Genomic DNA, 17,533 nt, shown 5'->3' with positions numbered 1-17,533 from the left:
CGCATATTGAATAGCCAGTAGGAACAAGAACAGTACTACTTGCAATCAATGACTTGATAACAAATCCAAGTACAATAACACATGATTTTCATTAATGTTTTTGAACGATTTTTAAGTTTTGTTCATTTATTTATTGCAGTGGCATTCTGTTAACAAGTAAGAGTTTTCAGTATTATCTTATCATAAGTTCAATGTCAGTATCCATATTTTTCATTCAAGAACGTCCGACCATCTCCTTTTTGATCTGCCGAGGAAAGAAAAAAAATTGTGAAGAAAAAATGTGTTGTAATTTGTCATTTCTGAAATATACAATTAAACAATATTACAATATTAAAAAAACAATAAACAAAAACAAAAACAAAAAACAAAAAACAAAAAAACAAAAAACAAAAAAACAATATTAAAAAATGGTATAATCCGGAATGTGTTGCACCCAAATTGCCATACTATCAGCTTCTACCCATATCCAATATTTTATGTCCTGTAAAAGGGAAAGACTTTTTTTGTGATGGAAGTTGTGACGTGTCACAAACAAGTCTGCAACCATAGCTGCTCGATTCAGGCAGATGTGTGACACGAGGGGGGGGGGGGGGAGGAGGAAGAAGTGGGTTTGACTGGGGTACTGCAGGGGTTAAATTTGATAATTGGAACGATCTTCAAGGAAGGAAAGCTGTGCGAATATTCAATAATTTCAAAGGGATGTGCTTCACAACAAAATATACAAATTATACAACTAATATTTTTTTCTGACCTTCTGGACTTTTGAGAGCAACATTCTTACCATCAGGTGGAATCCAGTCAGCAAAGTCTGCATCTTTCTTCTTTTTGGCATCAGGTCCATCGGATGATGTACTGCTCTCTGGTTCATCACGGTTGACAAATTCTTTAAACTTGATAAGGGGGCCCATTTGTGGTCCAAGGACCCTCTTTGGTCTTCTTTGTTGGGTGGGACTGACTCTTGGTGGTTTGGAACTGACGGATTTGTTGGTCTCCATCTGCATTTTCTCATTTGATATCTGGAGAAAATTAATAAAACACAATATTGGAAATGAAAAATGGTGAACTAACCATAGAAAAAAGAAAGCAGTAATATAAATCTCCTCCTGAATACAGGAGACGGGAGCCAATGTTTATGTATGCTCATGTTAATGAGTACTCTTTAAAAATCGTTACTGAACCACAAGCAACCCCTTCACCCTCCCCCCCCCAATAAAAAGGAAAGGAAATGCCAATAGAAAAAAATTGTGTTACCATGGTCATCTCCAAATCCTTTACCTTTTGCTTGTTCTCTTGTTCAGATTTGCTGCTGTTAAGATTTGCTGCTGCTGTAGGTAAATCTGCAAGAAATTTGACGTTAAAAAAAAACATGTTTCCTTCTTTTAATTCCTTATCCTAAAAATGGCATTAAAGGTTAGGTCAGGCTTTAAGTCCCTGTCAATACCTTAGGGATTCAAATAGAAAAGCATAAAAGTTAACTGTAATACTGATGCACATCAAATTTTGAAAACATTACAGGCTGTTGTAAATATTATTCGACTGTCTTTTAGCCGATACTCTTTATTTTTACACTCAAAGTCCTTCTGGGACGTTTCCCAAGAGATTTGGTCAAAAGAAAAAATGCTAAGAAATGTTTTGGAGAAGATAAATTTAAATATAATATTCTTTTTTGAATCTTGTGACTTGTGTCCTAACTTGTCATAACACTAGTTAGGCCAGTACCCAGGCGGACAGTAAGGAGCCTCTTCCCACCTCCCCCCCCCCCCCCCCCCGTCCCTCCAATCTGTACCACCAACATACTTTACAAGTTACAGAACACCAGTATTTTTGCCCCTCCTTAAATTGCTGATGCCACCTTCAGCTCATGATTCCTGGATACAGGCCTGACTACATTAAAGGTGGAATGAACTGAAGGTGGAAAGTGGTGTCAATATTTATTGCCACTGATTTGATGGCCGATAGAAGTGCCTTACCCGTGTCAGATTTTGTAATTTCTTGAGGTATTTGTGATGTAGTAATCATTCCTGCCTTGCTCATCTTTCCTCTTTCTGCAACCTCTTCTTTATCATTGTCCTCCTCTTCTTCATCACTATCATCATCATCTTCCTCCTCTTCGTTTTCCTCCATCTTGTTGGTCTTTCCTACTATGGAAGGTGCTGGACTAGTACTAGAGTCAGCTAAGCTGAGCTGTTGATCGTAATCAAATAATAATGAAATTCAACTATTTCCGAAGGATGTTAAAAAGGCTTCATTGTTTCGTCGAGAAGAAGACGGAAAGATCTTAAAATTCCTGAAAATACTAATGTATCGACCAACCATGGTCATTGTGGTGTAAAACAGAAATTTGTTCAACAGGTAGAGGAAGGGAAACATCTTAAAGTCTCAAAAAAAGTGAAGGCGTTGTGGGGGAGTTGTGGTCAAGTGGTTAAGGCAGTGGACTTGTGATCTAAGGATTGCAGGTTCAAGTCTTGGCCAGATCATTGCATTGTGTCCTTGGGCAGGGCACTTTATCTCCATTGCCTCTCTTCACCCAGGTGTATAAATGGGGACCTGTGAGATAAACTGTATGTTGGGTGCTGTTTAGCTGCTGCCATGTGGAGGGATTGTCTCTATGTTTGACAGGATATCGTTGACCGGGGTAATATTGTAAAATGAAATTATTATTAAGGCTGAATTAATTGTGAAACAATGTATTTTCTACTAAATTGAGATAATTGACCCCAGCAAATGAACTAGCTCTGGTTACTATAAATGTCTATTTTAGAATAGATATATACAGTTTTACAGCATGAAACTTGTATATATATTCAGATGAATCACTCATTCATTACATTAAAGGAATGTTCAATTACCTGACTTTTCCCTTTCGACTGGGGTATTTTCCGTCCTTTCATAAATCCTTTCATTGGTAGCCTCTGGGATAGAGCAGCGAACTTACTCTGTGATTTATCATTCCTTTATGAGAAAATGACAATATATATGTGTATATGAAGACAATGTTGAAGTCTCAACTTTCATTATGAGTTTCTGTGAAACACATCAAGCATAGCAGCTTCCGTTTTCTTTAAGAAATTGATTATAAACATAATTTCGGTAGTTATGTTGACTAGAGAAGAAAAGAACTTAATTACAGAAATGACAAATAAACTACAGTGATTTAACAGTTCAAATGTGCAAAGTTCTTCATTTCCCTGGCGTTATGGAAGGCCAAAAAGCAAACAGATATGTAGTTATTAGAAACACCATCAAATTATTCTACAGTAACGTCAAAGAGTAATGGAGGACGTTAAGAGGTCAAACTCACTCCGAGATGCCCAGAGTAACAGAAGCAGGCTGTACCAATTTGATGAGCCTCTGTAATCTGGTTTGCTCTTTCTTGAGTTCGATCACCCGTAATTTCATCTTTGCTCTCTTGGTTTTATCCACCGTCTTACCGCTCTTCAACTGATTGATGAATGCGTCGAGTGTATCCTCTTCTGAACCGGTACTTTGATCTGAACAGTAGCAGCAAACACAACCATGAGAGGAAATATATTATGAAATCAGAGGAAATAATCCATGTTAACCTCTCTCATTGGTGCTTCACATGAGTCAAGCACAGAAACATGGCAAGCTTCCCAAAGACAAGGACTTGCCTTCTTATGATCATGCTTTTCTGCAACCATTTAGAAACTGACATGTGGTCAATCTCACTGTTAGGGAGTGGGGGACCAAATCGGAGGAGGTAGGAGACCCCATCGTAGGAGGGAGGAGACCCCATCATAGGAGGGAGGAGACCCCATTGTAGGAGGGAGGAGACCCCATCATAGGAGGGAGGGGAGAAGGTAACTTACAGGAAACAAAGAATGAATGATGAAAGCTATAAATTTGTTGAGAATATTTCCACATGTATACCGCCTTATCCCTCCAGTGACAAACTTTATAGCAAAACTGGGGGTGGGTGGGGGGGGTGGGGTGGGGTGACATTTGTAAGAACCAGAGAATGAATGATAAAAGCTCCTGCAGGTGCATTGGAACATTTGAGGAATAATAGAGTCAATATCAATTTAAAGTAACAAATGAAATGGAAGACAAGCAGCACAAACATTTGGAAGCTTTAGAAGAGAGAAGGAAACTACTTAGGAAAAATAATGGGAGGTTGCCTCAAACCTGGCAAACCCACCCTGCTGGGATGTACCCTTATGCTAAGAAAAAAATAAAATAAAAAAATATTGAAGCTATAACATTGTCGGTTCCACTTATATATCACCTTATTGCCCCTGTGACAATGTTTTCATCAAAGTCACCTTAATAATTTCATCCTTCAGGTTCCATCAACCACTCTCATTGAAGATCAAAGTCACCTTAATAATCAATAACCCTTCAGGTTCCATCAACCACTCTCATTGACGTACAATGACATGTAAATCATCAATATGACATTAATCTCAACTGCTCTATTTCATCCTTTCCATTGACGGCAGTAGTTTTGGTAGTATCACTCAGACTGGGATACAAAGTAGGGATCTCAGGATCCTAAATCATACCGCGAAACTGGTTAAAGATAAGCTAAAGGTCGCTTGAAATCTCTTCCCTGATACTTTCCAGATGATATGACATGATATGATGTGACACTTTGTTACAGAGTATCAAAGGTATTGTTCTGAACTTCTCCTAACTGACACCTCAAGAAAGAAAAGGCTATTAAGATTTGCAGCACAGGAATTGTTTGCCAGTAGTCAATAGCTAAAACTCCATTCAATCCAATCATTTCTCTACTTGAATCTTTATAAGAAGATGCCACCCATTAGTAAATCAAAGCAGAAACTGCACATTACCTTTTTACAAATCGGCCATTTATTTGCAACTCTGCTCAAAAGATCTGTGTCAACTTAGTCACCCTTACCTCTACTCTTCTATTACAATAAATACTTTTACCTTGCTTCAAAGTATCCAGCTCCGTTTGTGTTGTTTTCAATTCTTCGTCGACATTTGATAGTTTGACCAGCTGTAAATGAACCACCAGCGTATTAATAAGGTTAACTAACAACTGGAAGATGTTTATTATTCATGTTTATCGGGTTGTATAAGAGTTCAAATGCAAGAACAAAATAATTTTAAGTCAAACTATCTGTATCTTCTGTCTGTCCATGGCATTTTAGTTTTTGTCATTGTAGTAGAAATGATACAAAATCATGGAAAACAGTTTTACATATGAAAAAATATAAAAATGTATATAAAAAAGATCTAAAATGTTTTACCTGAAGAAAATTAAGATGTAAACTCCTTTCAGTAAAATAATTATATATTTTATGTAACACTAACAACAACACCGCAAGAGCAACGATCTAAACAGCATCAAGAGGCAATACACAAACTACCACATAGGGAGTGAGTTAAAAAAAAAGCATTTCCCTTTTAAAAGAGGCATCTGTTTGACTAACCAGACTATCGTAGGTGTCAACCTCTGATTTGAGTAGTCTGCATTTTCTTCATTATTAAACTTCCGTAATATTAAACATTTTCCTAATAAAAGAGGCATCTGTTTAACTAACCAGACTATCGTAGGTGTCAACCTCTCGTTTGAGTAGTCTGCATCTTCTTCATTATTAAACTTCCGTTATATTAAACATTTCCCTAGTTAAAGAGGCATCTGTTTGAAAACCAGACTATCGTAGATGTCAACCTCTGATTTGAGTAGTCTGCATCTTCTTCATTATTAAACTTCCGTTATATTAAACATTTCCCTAGTTAAAGAGGCATCTGTTTGAAAACCAGACTATCGTAGATGTCAACCTCTGATTTGAGTAGTCTGCATCTTCTTCCGTATTATTAAACTTCCGTAATATTAAACATTTCCCTAATAAAAGAGGCATCTGTTTGACTAACCAGACTATCGTAGGTGTCAACCTCTTGTTTGATGACTCCAGCTTTTATCATCCTCTTGGTTCTCTTCTTTTCAATAATTCCTGTCCTGTCCAGGTACGAGTCATCGTCGCTATCGTAGAAATCATCGTCCGCCCAATTCTTCTTCTTCTTTTGTTTGCTTTCTGTTCCAGGGAAAACAAGATACAATCAGGCCGAGACATATTTTCAAATATTTCATCCCCTTTGAATTAATGACATTTTGTTTACATATACAAGTGATTCAGATACAATTTGTTGGTGGTAAAGGAAATAAATTACAAAATTAAACAGTTATTTCCAACACTTTTCAAAGTTTTCTTGATTTGTTTACATCTATAAGCGACTTGAGTTTTGAACCACTTTTAAGCTTCCGAAAACTGAAAGCAACTTTTGACTTTGCAATGTTATAATTGGTACTACAGATCTGTAATTTTACAAACTTCTATATTTTGTAAAAGTCTCTGAAATTCTCAACAATACAATCAAACAGATTCAAATGATGGCCGTGATTTTATACAATATGCTCACCATGTACGGCCTGTCTTAGTACTCCATGAGCGTCTAATATTCTGCATGCCTCCGCGGCGCATGCAATGACAGCTTCTTTCTTCTTTCCTGATACAGCAGCTTCAGCTGTAATGGGGTCTCCTTCTGCATCATCAACAGGAAGTCTACAAAAAGTAAAGGAACAATTTGAGTTTGCTCCATTTTTGGAAAACCTTCACTACAGAAACACCTTTTAATTTTCTTGCCAATCTCTGCTGGCTGGGCATACACAACACTGTTTGTGGATATTATTTGCAGTCATAAACATCAGGAAATTTTCCTCATCTTCTTATCAGAACCGATGAGAACTGAGTAGACAAGATATGGACTTAAAGTCATTAAAGACTCGCCCCAAACGGCGTGCCGCACTCTGAAAAAGTTAACTTTCCGTTGCTTGCAAGTGAAATTTTCTTCTTGTCACTACAAAATGCAGACAGTAATGAAACGTGATACCTAGTTATCTTTTATCTAGACCTGTTATGTCCATCACTGCTATGTACACTGTGTTGTGGGTATTGACCGTATGTATTGACCGTACACTAGTGTCTAATTACCGATGGTAGCAAGCTGTGTGTGTATTTTCTGCGATCGATGGTGGTGTCTAACACTTCATTCGGAAGCTAGGTCAGATAACTGGCATGAGACATTTCTTTGTGCGCGAGTCTTCACACCCTTTAAGAACGCTGTTGTGTCAAAAACAAAACTGACCCACAACATATCAAACATTTCATCATATCTTTAAGTCTCTACTACTAAGATGCAACACTGTCTGTATGCCATTTCAAACTGTTGCTTTTCGGAATATGCACAAAAAGTTACTCCAATCCAGCAGTTAAATACTTTCAAACATCAAAACTCAAAGACTCCACTAATCGCTTCAGCAACAATATCAATTTTCTCTCTTCCCCCCCACCCCCCCCAAAAAAAACAATACAACTCACTGAAATTTTACATGAGAGAATGCATGGGAATATTTTAAGGGAGGAGTATTTATATTTAACATATTTTGTGAAACACATATAAGAAGTCACAGAACATCTGTCAAGATAAAGAGATCATCATTTTAGTGAGAACATGAATGTCATTAGCAGGGTTGCACTTACTCCACTTTACACACATATTGCTTGTTGAATCCACTGCCTTTTTCTTCCACATTATACTCCAGCTCCAACCCTACACACAGAGAGGAAGTAGGGAGAAAAAAACAACTTGTGTATATGTTAAACATACCATAAGAATGTGTAAAGACTACAGTAGGTGAAATATTTTAGTCATGTCTTGTTGCATTTAACATAAAGGCAGACAATCACTGCCTGACTGATCATAACTCAACTGTTGCTATGTGGAAATCTGTTGCTATGTGGAAAACTGTTGCTATGTGGCAAACTATTGCTAAGTGGAAAACTGTTGCTATGTGGAAAACTGTTGCTATGTGGAAAACTGTTGCTATGTGGAAAACTGTTGCTATGTGGCAAACTGTTGCTATGTGGAAAACTGTTGCTATGTGGCAAACTATTGCTAAGTGGAAAACTGTTGCTATGTGGAAAACTGTTGCTATGTGGAAAACTGTTGCTATGTGGAAAACTGTTGCTATGTGGCAAACTGTTGCTATGTGGAAAACTGTTGCTATGTGGCAAACTGTTGCTATGTGGCAAACTGTTGCTAAGTGGAAAACTGTTGCTATGTGGAAAACTGTTGCTATGTGGAAAACTGTTGCTATGTGGAAAACTGTTGCTATGTGGAAAACTGTTGCTATGTGGCAAACTGTTGCTATGTGGCAAACTGTTGCTATTTGGAAAACTGTTGCTATGTGGCAAACTGTTGCTATGTGGAAAACTGTTGCTATGTGGAAAACTGTTGCTATGTGGAAAACTGTGGATAGTCTGGCAGTGAGCGTGTGCTTAAGACTACGACAGATCGAGATTTTGTCAGTTTTGAGTCCCATTGGCTTCAGACAAGAGACCGGACATGTAGCAGTTCTCCAGACTGGCAGGCAGCAGTGAACAGTGTTTCACAATAAAACTTGACCACATGTTAACAAATAAATGCAACCAATCACAGGTAATCAAGTTGCATGTGAACTTAACAAGCTCCGGTCGTTAGCAGGAAACAGTTGTTGGGTGCTCTATTCACTCAATCTGTGTGTGTGTGTGGGTCCACTGTATGATCGGTCTTTACGACATTAATAAAGCAAATGCAGCAATGCTTCAAATGCTCTGCTAAGCTCATAGATGGTCAAATCCACAGATATGCATAGAACTGAGGTCCAAACTATACCATACTGGTTTTGCTAGTGATAAGTAGCCAAATTATGGCAAAGCAAATGTTAACTAAGCTTTGCTAACTACTAGCACATTCACTTGTTTCAGATCTCCATATTGTTGTTCATTTATACAGTAGCTACAAAAGGGTCCTAGAGTCTCCATGGTGCTGATGTAAAATGTCACCAGAATTGCCCTCAAAATATGCTAGAACCTTTAAATAAAAAAACATGTCAAGTATGCACAAAATGTCACAAATCGCATTACTGTCATCCTCATATCTCTTCCCCTTAATTAACGAGAGATCAGAGAAGCAAATCTCGTATTATTACACATTCTCCAATGTTAATGAATTAATAGGACAGTTCCAAAACCTCCAGGTAGGATAGCATCTATGAAAGCTATTAGAAACTTAACCATGTTAGTATTTGTGGCAAATATCGACGACCTTGACGGCCTCCCTTCTACACATACCTTCTCGTTCAAAGTATCCCCGAAGAGTCTTCTTAGGATCCTTGACATAAGATGCTTCCTTCTCAGCCTGACTCATGACGTTATAAGGATTCTTCTCCATGTCAATCTCTTCTTCTTCTGCATCATCTCCTGCAAGAGAAAAGAAATATCAAACGTTAGATGGAAACTATTAGAGCCCCGTTTCATAGACAGTATTCGTAATGTATTAGCCTTGTTAGCATACTGCTTAGGCTTGCACGGTAAACCGGTTTTAGTACCGAAACCATTTTTTCCGACCAAGTTTTGGTACTATTTTTTACTTTAAGAAACCGAAAAACTGAACAAAACCGAAATGTGAATTGCAAATACTGGACTGCTACACTCTGTGGTCACAAACGTTCGGAGAATAATCTGGATGCAGTAGTTAGCAACAACTTCAGCCGTTTCTAACTTTTCTTTCAATTTCATCTTTCTTTTCAGATGGGAATATACAGTTGCACAACTGCACTCGAAATCTTCATCCTTTTTTTTGGCAAATCCCCTAAATCTGCAATGCATGTAAAAGCAGTTGGTTTAAGAATTAAGGCCATATGTGGCACTCTTTATGAATAGAAAATCAACTAAATATGCATGATAAACAATTAGATATAACACTGGTACTACATATCTTGAGATCAGTCACTGGTACTTTCAATTTCGTCAAAATATTTACAATGTGTAAAAGTAAGTTGGCCTGACGTTTCGATCCTAGCAGGATCTTCTTCAAAGGCTAAATGACAAGTAACAGTAACAGAAGGGACAAAAACACGCACAGAATACAGACACTGGCGGATCCAGGGCCTTTGTTTGGGAGGGGCCAAAGTGGCATTAGAGTGATATGGGGGAGGGGTCTAAGGGGAGGGGGTGCCCCCCTCCCCTTTGGAAAATTTTCTATTGCTGAATGCCCTCAGATGCAATTTGGTGCGACAAAAGTGTACAATGGTGATGTTAATTTACTTCTAAAAAAAATGTTTCCCAGGTGTAATTTTCTAAAATATTTATAAAACAAAGTTGGGATCATCTTTCTCAAGAAATTTTATTTCTCATAGGTTATAAATTTCTTACAACCAGCCTGTAACTGCAAAATGGTGTTAAACTGTAAATCCTCATGCTCATACATTTACATAGCTCCCAACTCTTGAGAAGGCAAATGCTGGTCCATACCACGAATCGCCGTCCTGGGGGAGGGGTATAAGGGGAGGGGGTGTCCCCCTCCCCTTTTGAATTTTTTTGGAATCCTGGTGATGCCTACATGTAAAATGGTGGCACTTAGAAAGGCTTTTGTCACCCAAAATTTTCTGAGAAATATGCATTTTTTTGTGTGTAACATCAATAAATTGAATAGTAGGTGATAATTCATTCTTTCCCGTGGCATGAAAATGTTCGCTGCTCGCCCCAATGAAAAGAATTATCGGCTAATTTGAGGTTCAAATGATGCTGTAAAGGAGGTTTTATACTCTATTATGCTAAATGCTAAAGAAATGATGGTTGCTAAGTCAAAATTTGATGCATTTTTTTTTATGTATACTTGACAATTACAATGCGGTTTTTTTCGGACGCTTGTGCGGGTCAGCGGGGTTGGGTGTTAGAATGCGGGTCTAATTCCCGCGAATTGCGGGTCAGTTGGGAGCTCTGCATTTAATTTTAAACCAGAAAACGAAAAGGTTTAGACTAGTCTACCACTGCTATTCCTCTCGATTTTTTTAATTTCCAATCATATGATTTAGCGGATGTTCGGAAACACTTTTTGGCTCACCTTTGGGGGGGGCCATGGCCCCCCTTGGCCCCCCCTTGGATCCGCCAGTGAATACAGACAGGTTAATGAGCATGGTGAACACAAAGAGATAGATATAAGGGGATTAGTAAACAAGAGAAAGAGAGAAGAAAGAAAGAAACCAACAGGGGAAGAGGAGAGGTAGGAGATGAAAAGTGGAGGGACAATGACAGGATTAAGGGAAAGGGGTAGGGAAAAAATATTTACAAATGAAATAACTATCTCCTGTGGTCAAATCAACGCAGCTTCTTTTCAGACTTACTCATTCCCCAGCTGATTCCTCTCTGTTCCTTTGGTTCTTCATGAGTCTCCATCTTGCTCTCTTTCAGCTTCCTTTTTAATTCTTCTTGCTCTTCTAGTTGTTTTTGTCTTAATTCTTTCAGCTGTGTCACACTCAGTTCTGACCCTGCTTCTTCATCTTCTGGAGGACCCTTTACATAGAAAAAAGAAAGAAACAATTTCACAAAATATGTTAAACAAGAGATTTGTCCCTGTTTATAATTTAAACAAACAAACATTTTATGCAAATTTGTTCAATTCAATTGTTTTTTTTCTCTCAAAAATCAAACATAACTATCTGACTAATGTACAGCACAATTGTGTTTTTTTCTTTCAAAAATCAAACATAACTATCTGACTAATGTAGAGCAAGTGAGTTACATTTTGTCCAAGAATTAAGTGAGAAACAGAAAAGATCAGAGATTTCCAGCTCTTATATGTAGCACTCCCATGTGGGCATCAACCATTTCATTCACTGGTAAGGATTTTACAGTTAAGAATTTTTCTTCCAAAATGTTTCGATATCCAGAAAGAACTGTGTCCCTATGTGAAATATAGACACGTTGATGAATGAATAAATAGCCCTTGTGAGTGGGTTACAGCAAGGCTATCCACTGTTTGAGGCAGATTCATTTCCTGGATGACTGTATGTTCTGTCGAAGCCTTATAGAGCCCCTTCACAAAACCAAACTGAATCTGACCAAACTATGTTCACCAAACGAAATCATTGGTGAATTCGCAGATTAACTGTAGCTTTAATTTTTGAGTTATCATGTTTAAAAGGTTTGCAAACGTTGACACCTGCTGACCTTCAACTTCTACCAATTTCAATAGGATTCTTGCACTCACCAAATTGGATCTACATACATAGTATGAAATTCAAGAAAGATGTACTTCTTGAGTTATCGTGTTTACAAGATTTTCAGGCTTTGAACTAAATGTTGATCACAAATGACCTTTGACCTCAACCAATTTCAATCAGGTTCTTGCACTCACCAAGCTGGATCTGCATACCATGAATGAAGTTCAACAAAGATGTACTTTTTGAGTTATCTTGTTTACAAAGTTTACATACTTTGACCTTTGTTGACCCCAAATGACCATTGAACTTCATAGAAAGGAAAAGGGTTCTTGTACTCAAATAAGATGGATCCACATACCAAATTTATGAAGTTAATCCACCTTGAACTCTTTGAATTACGGTGTTAACAAGCAAGTGCCACACACACAGCACCACCACTCACATAGATTCCTTCTGCCTCAGAATAAAAAACTGAACTACATAACAAGTATCACATAGCAAAATGCTAAGCAAATTGCTATACAAGTGTTATAATGTATAGCAGTGTCAGATACCATAATATATATAATAGACAAAAAATTCAGAACTTTCCACAACTGCACCCAAGATTTGAACACTTAATTACACCATGATAACTCAGGATCTGCATTAGTGGAATACTAAAGAACACAAAGTTTACTCGAAACCTGAGCTAAAATGTTGTCTCATCTCCAAGTGTAACTAAGTGATGTTTCTTCTTTTCACAATCTATTGTATCATATTTGCCTCAACTATTCCATCTATTTGGAACAAACAATCAACTTTCCTATTGTGCATCCTTCTAAGAATCGAAGCAACAGCGATTGTTTTTGGTAAAATACCTTAAGATTGAGAGTTGCGGCACTAGCTAAATGTTGCACAAACAATAAATATTCATCTTGATAATGTACTTACTGGTGAACACTGCGGGTAGTGTTCAGTCCCAATAAATACTGCATGGATGTAGAACACGGAAAAACAAATATGTGAATGAGGCCACAGTATGTAAGAGAATTTAATTTTCAAAACAGACCTTGGAGAATTGCCCAAAAAAAAAAAAAAATAAGACATAAATGACTTGTGTATATAGTAAGTGGGCCTAACATTTTGATCCTAGCTGGATCTTCTTCAGAGGCTGAATGACAAGTAACAGCAACTACAAAGGACAAAATACAAACACAGAATACAGATAGGTTAATGAGCAGGGTGAACACAAAAGAGATTAATGCAAGACGATTAGTTGACAAAGGGTGGAGAGAAGAAAGAAAAGAAACCAATAAGGGGGAAGAGGAGAAGTAGGCGACTTGTAATGTACCTGTAAGATAAAGATTCTGGAGCTTCCTCCGAGTTTGAACTGATGTCCCACTCTTATCCTATAGTAAACTTTTGCTTTCATGGGTCCTTTATTAAACTGTGATCCATGCGTACTGGCTAAATCATAAAGGTAAAATCCTGGATCACGTTCACTATCTCCAACAGCTCTGTATTGTAACACCAAATGGTACCGAGAAATAGATGGGTGCTCCAGTGTTACATCACAACATTCCAATCTTCCAAAAACATAGAACGATTTTACACGGAGATCAACTGTTTCCACGATTTTGCCACTTTTTAATACTTCCAAGCTGTAGTTCTTACTTGGAATACCTCCCCAAGATGGGTCTTTGTATGGAAGAGGGGGAATTTTGAGTTTTTCAGCTGGTGAGAGTAACTGCCTTTTTCTATCTGTCTTGCGTTTACTTTCGGGAACATCTTGTTTCTCTGCGTTCTCAACAGAATTGTCATTGACTGCACTTGAATCTGCTTTGGGAATCAATTTAGAGGAATCAGAATTGGCCTTAGAGATTTTCCTTGGTTCATTGGATGAGCTATCATCAGTTAATTTGTCTTTGTTCAAACTTGTCACTTCACTAGACTGTGACTTTTGTGCTTTTTTAAATGGGAGTGTGGGTAACTTGAAAGGTAAAACACTAGATTTGAGGATTGGTTTTGTAGGTTGGACAGTGGTTGTATTCTTCTCTTCATCTTGTAGCACGGGAGTTTCACTTGATTTCACCTGAGTATCTGAATCATTTTCGGAGCTTTCCACATTACTTGGGGTTTCTGTTTTCTTTTCTGGCACAAGTTCATCCCTGGCTTCTGCTGCTATAGAGGAAATATATATGGGAAAGATATTAAGATGTCTGCAATGAAGGAATCTCTGTTTGTTATGCAATCAAGAATTCAATGGAATTAATTGAACCTGATAGCTAAATGCAAGGAATAGGTTATCTAGCAATTCCTGGCAAAACACTGTGCAAACTGTTCAAATTTCTATACAAGTCCAAAGATGTAGATCACATCTTTGTACACAGAAACCATAAGAAACATTTCATAAGAGACAAAACTCAGAGCCTTTCAAACTGTTACATAATAGTTCAACACTAAACTATTCCCTGAAATGAAAAGCCTTTGCATAAATGAAATAAAATATATATATGTACATGTTGTTATGACATTACAAAAATTAATGAAATTATATCACAATGACTGAGTATAAAATCCTTCAAGGTGACAGTACAACCCTCTTTCAAATCTGGCATCATTGACCACATATTTACTTTCTAGCATATTTGGGGACAATACTGATGATCTCTTAGGCTTTAAGCTTAAGGGCACCATAATTCAATGCACCATAATTCAAGGCACCATAATTCAATGTTCCATGTTACTGCTATAGCCTTTTGTAGGCCTAGGCTTCACATAGCCATGTTACTTGAAGTTCACATTAGATTGTGTTGGTATGTATTATTGCTATGCATAGTTAGGTTGTTGCTTATTCTATTGTCTTGTTGGTGTGTATTATTATGTAAATGTATGTGTTGTGATGCTAAGTCATACCAGCCTGCCTTAGGTGTAACGTTTGATGTTTACGTATATGTCTTATTTACGTAGATATAAACAAAGTCAGATCTTTTCGGAGGTCGCCATGTTTATTGCTGATCTGAAAGAGGTCGCTCTTTACTTTTACGTGAATTACATTATGATCGCAATATCAATACATTACATCAGGCCATGTGAAAGCTGCAGGCGAGCTGGAATAGACTCAGTTGATTACAGACAGAGACTGTATGTAGTCTTCTCTATGTTGGTTCCTGTGTCTGTCCCTCCCTAGTCTCTACAATATGAGCTTCAATGATAACAAAGCTAAAACAGTTTACTTCAATCTCTGTTGTTAGACCCACTTGCACTAAGGCTTGCATAACCAACACTTACTGTGGAGTGTGGGCTCATGTCCAAGTTAGAAATTAGAAATCAAGAATGATGTCTATTGTATCATTTGGGCTGATAACAGTGCTGGGTGCCCTACTATTTAACTCTAGTACTGCATGTGTTACTCCTGTGGTATACACACATTAGGCTAACTTTTAAGCTAAGGCCTACATGATTGCTCCATTGGTATTATTTAGTGAGTTATTGTTACTAGCCTAGGCCCTAGCCTAGCCTTAACACAGCACCAAAGTTCAAACCTTCTGCTAAACCTTCTTGGGTCTTTTGTTCAAGAACCTGTTCTGCTCCACTCTGGTTAATTTCTTCACGTACATCCATACTGACCCAGATTTGAGAATTTCTGCGATGAAACGGTTATAAATGTTGTAGTTAAGTAAATATTAATTCTTTGTAATGGATACAATGTTTTCATTCATGGAAGCCGCCATTTTGGTTATCTAGGTTAGGCCGATACGGTTTCCAGTCGTTTACACAGATCAACAATTTGATACCTGACGCCTAATGGCGGGCCATCAGTCGCAAATCGTGGGAAATCAACTTATACCGATTTAAATCGACATATACCAATTTCATTCGACTTATACCAGTTTCCAGCAGCTTAAATTGACTTCTACCGATTTAAATCGACTTACTGTATACCAGTTCAAATCGATGATATGTCAAAATAAATCGGTAAATGTCATTTTAAATCGACACATACCAATTTGTAGAACCAGATAAACGAACAAAATAAAACGAAACAGTTGATGAAAGTCATAGTAATGTATATTCAAACGTTTTCGAAGATTTCACATCTTCCTCGTCAGGAAATAGATAATAATATAATCTCTTATGTATAGTGCATGCGAAAGTTGTAGTATTAATGATGACTATGTATGTTCAAAGATATAGGAGGTTCTAAAATAAGTTGAGTATAAATGACGATCCATGTTGAAATAGTTGATTGTTTAAAACGGGTTTAAGTTTCTTGATGTACAGTGCCTCCTTAATTTTAATTTCAAAGTCTGTATAGCCGCTGTCTATGACACTAAAGTTGGTGATGTTAGCTGATCGGCAGTCTATACAGTGAGTGATATGCTCATAGATTGCAGATTTGTCAGATAAGTGCTCCTTGACCCTTGTAGCCAGATGTCTTTTAGTCTTACCGATGTAAGTTTGGTTCTTATCACAGGAACCTTCAAATGAATAGATGACATTGGCTTTAAGGGCCATGGGGATCTTATCTTTCAAGGAAAAGTAATTACTGACTTTAAACGTTTTGAAAACTATAATACACTTCTTGTTAACGCCTCTAAAATGTTTAGTTAAGGATCTCTTGAAATTTAGTGAAGGGTGACCTATGAATGGAATGGTAATCATGTACTTACTGTCATCATCCTTATCCTGATTATCCACTTCAGAACTAAGTTTCTTATTGAGGAATTTGTATACACACTCTTCCAAAATCCTGCTGGGATAACCATTATGGTATAAAATCTCTTTTAATTTGGAGACCTCTGTATGGAATAAGGACCAATTGCTGCACACAACAAATTATTGACACTATGGAGATCTCAACGACACCCAACACCAGACTGTCTGATCAACTGCAGCCACAGGACCCTAACTATAAAAGAGGAAGAAGCACTCCGTTATGGCCTGAAGCACCACATCCTGCCCCGTTCATTAAACGAGATCGATGTGAAAACGGCAGTGGAGAAGCAGGTATACCACCTAAAGAAGGAGACTGGGGTTCTACCCGCCCAATTCCTGGAAGCAGTCAGACACTCGACACTGAACTTTTTGAACTCTGCAAAGCAAATATGCTGACAAATGCCCTATTAAGGAAACAATTAATTAAGCCGATCTTCCAAACCCATGGACAAATGGCATGGAAATTGAGAATTACATTTGTATTAGTTGGCTTACGATAGACCATTGAACTGTATGATGAGTTAGTTTCAGAGGGTAAACACACCTCTGTGTCAAGAAAAGCAAGATGTTTCGGTCCAATTTCATGGGTAAATTTCAAATTTGGATGTAATTGGTTAAGAAAACCAAGGAAACTGTGAACATGATCCAAAGAATTAAACACACAGAAAATGTCATCCACATACCTGAGGTACAACACAGGGCCATAATCAGTATTATGAGTCATGAAAATGTTTTCTAAATGAGCAAGGAAAAAATTAGCCAGAACTGGACCCAGAGGGCTACCCATTGTTACCC

The 17,533-nt window shown here is 37.6% G+C and overlaps 1 protein-coding gene across 2 annotated transcripts; it reads right to left on the bottom strand.

The window, feature by feature from the left end:
• Positions 1-85: 85 nt before the first annotated feature.
• LOC139971604 (kanadaptin-like) lies at positions 86-15,773 on the bottom strand. 2 transcript variants are annotated; one of them, XM_071978228.1, is made up of 14 exons: positions 15,565-15,773; positions 13,371-14,200; positions 11,219-11,387; positions 9,165-9,293; positions 7,533-7,602; positions 6,412-6,554; positions 5,866-6,026; positions 4,915-4,984; positions 3,302-3,491; positions 2,850-2,952; positions 1,971-2,184; positions 1,276-1,337; positions 782-1,016; positions 86-244 (listed from the first exon to the last, which is right to left on the bottom strand). In XM_071978228.1, the coding sequence occupies exons 1-14, from the start codon at positions 15,641-15,643 to the stop codon at positions 195-197; spliced, it is 2,505 nt and encodes an 834-aa protein (XP_071834329.1). In that variant the 5' UTR covers positions 15,644-15,773; the 3' UTR covers positions 86-194. The 2 variants fall into 2 exon arrangements, with proteins under 2 accessions (XP_071834329.1, XP_071834330.1); XM_071978229.1 differs by having other exon boundaries at positions 782-1,018; positions 1,284-1,337; positions 15,565-15,772.
• Between the last annotated feature and the right edge of the window lie 1,760 nt (positions 15,774-17,533).

Source organism: Apostichopus japonicus, chromosome 8, assembly GCF_037975245.1.
Source record: "Apostichopus japonicus isolate 1M-3 chromosome 8, ASM3797524v1, whole genome shotgun sequence".
Lineage (NCBI taxonomy): Eukaryota > Metazoa > Echinodermata > Holothuroidea > Aspidochirotida > Stichopodidae > Apostichopus > Apostichopus japonicus.
Note: the sequence above shows the minus strand (reverse complement) of the source record. Positions and strands in the feature narration are given on the sequence as shown.

Bases quoted from the DNA above. Each gene is read 5' to 3' on its own strand.
- LOC139971604 (XM_071978228.1), bottom strand. From the start codon at position 15,643: ATGGATGTACGTGAAGAAATTAACCAGAGTGGAGCAGAACAGGTTCTT. The intron at 11,388-13,370 runs GTACATTACAAG...TTCTATGTAAAG, and splicing joins CCAGAATCTTTATCTTACAG to GGTCCTCCAGAAGATGAAGA. The intron at 6,555-7,532 runs GTAAGTGCAACC...TACTTTTTGTAG, and splicing joins CAATATGTGTGTAAAGTGGA to ACTTCCTGTTGATGATGCAG.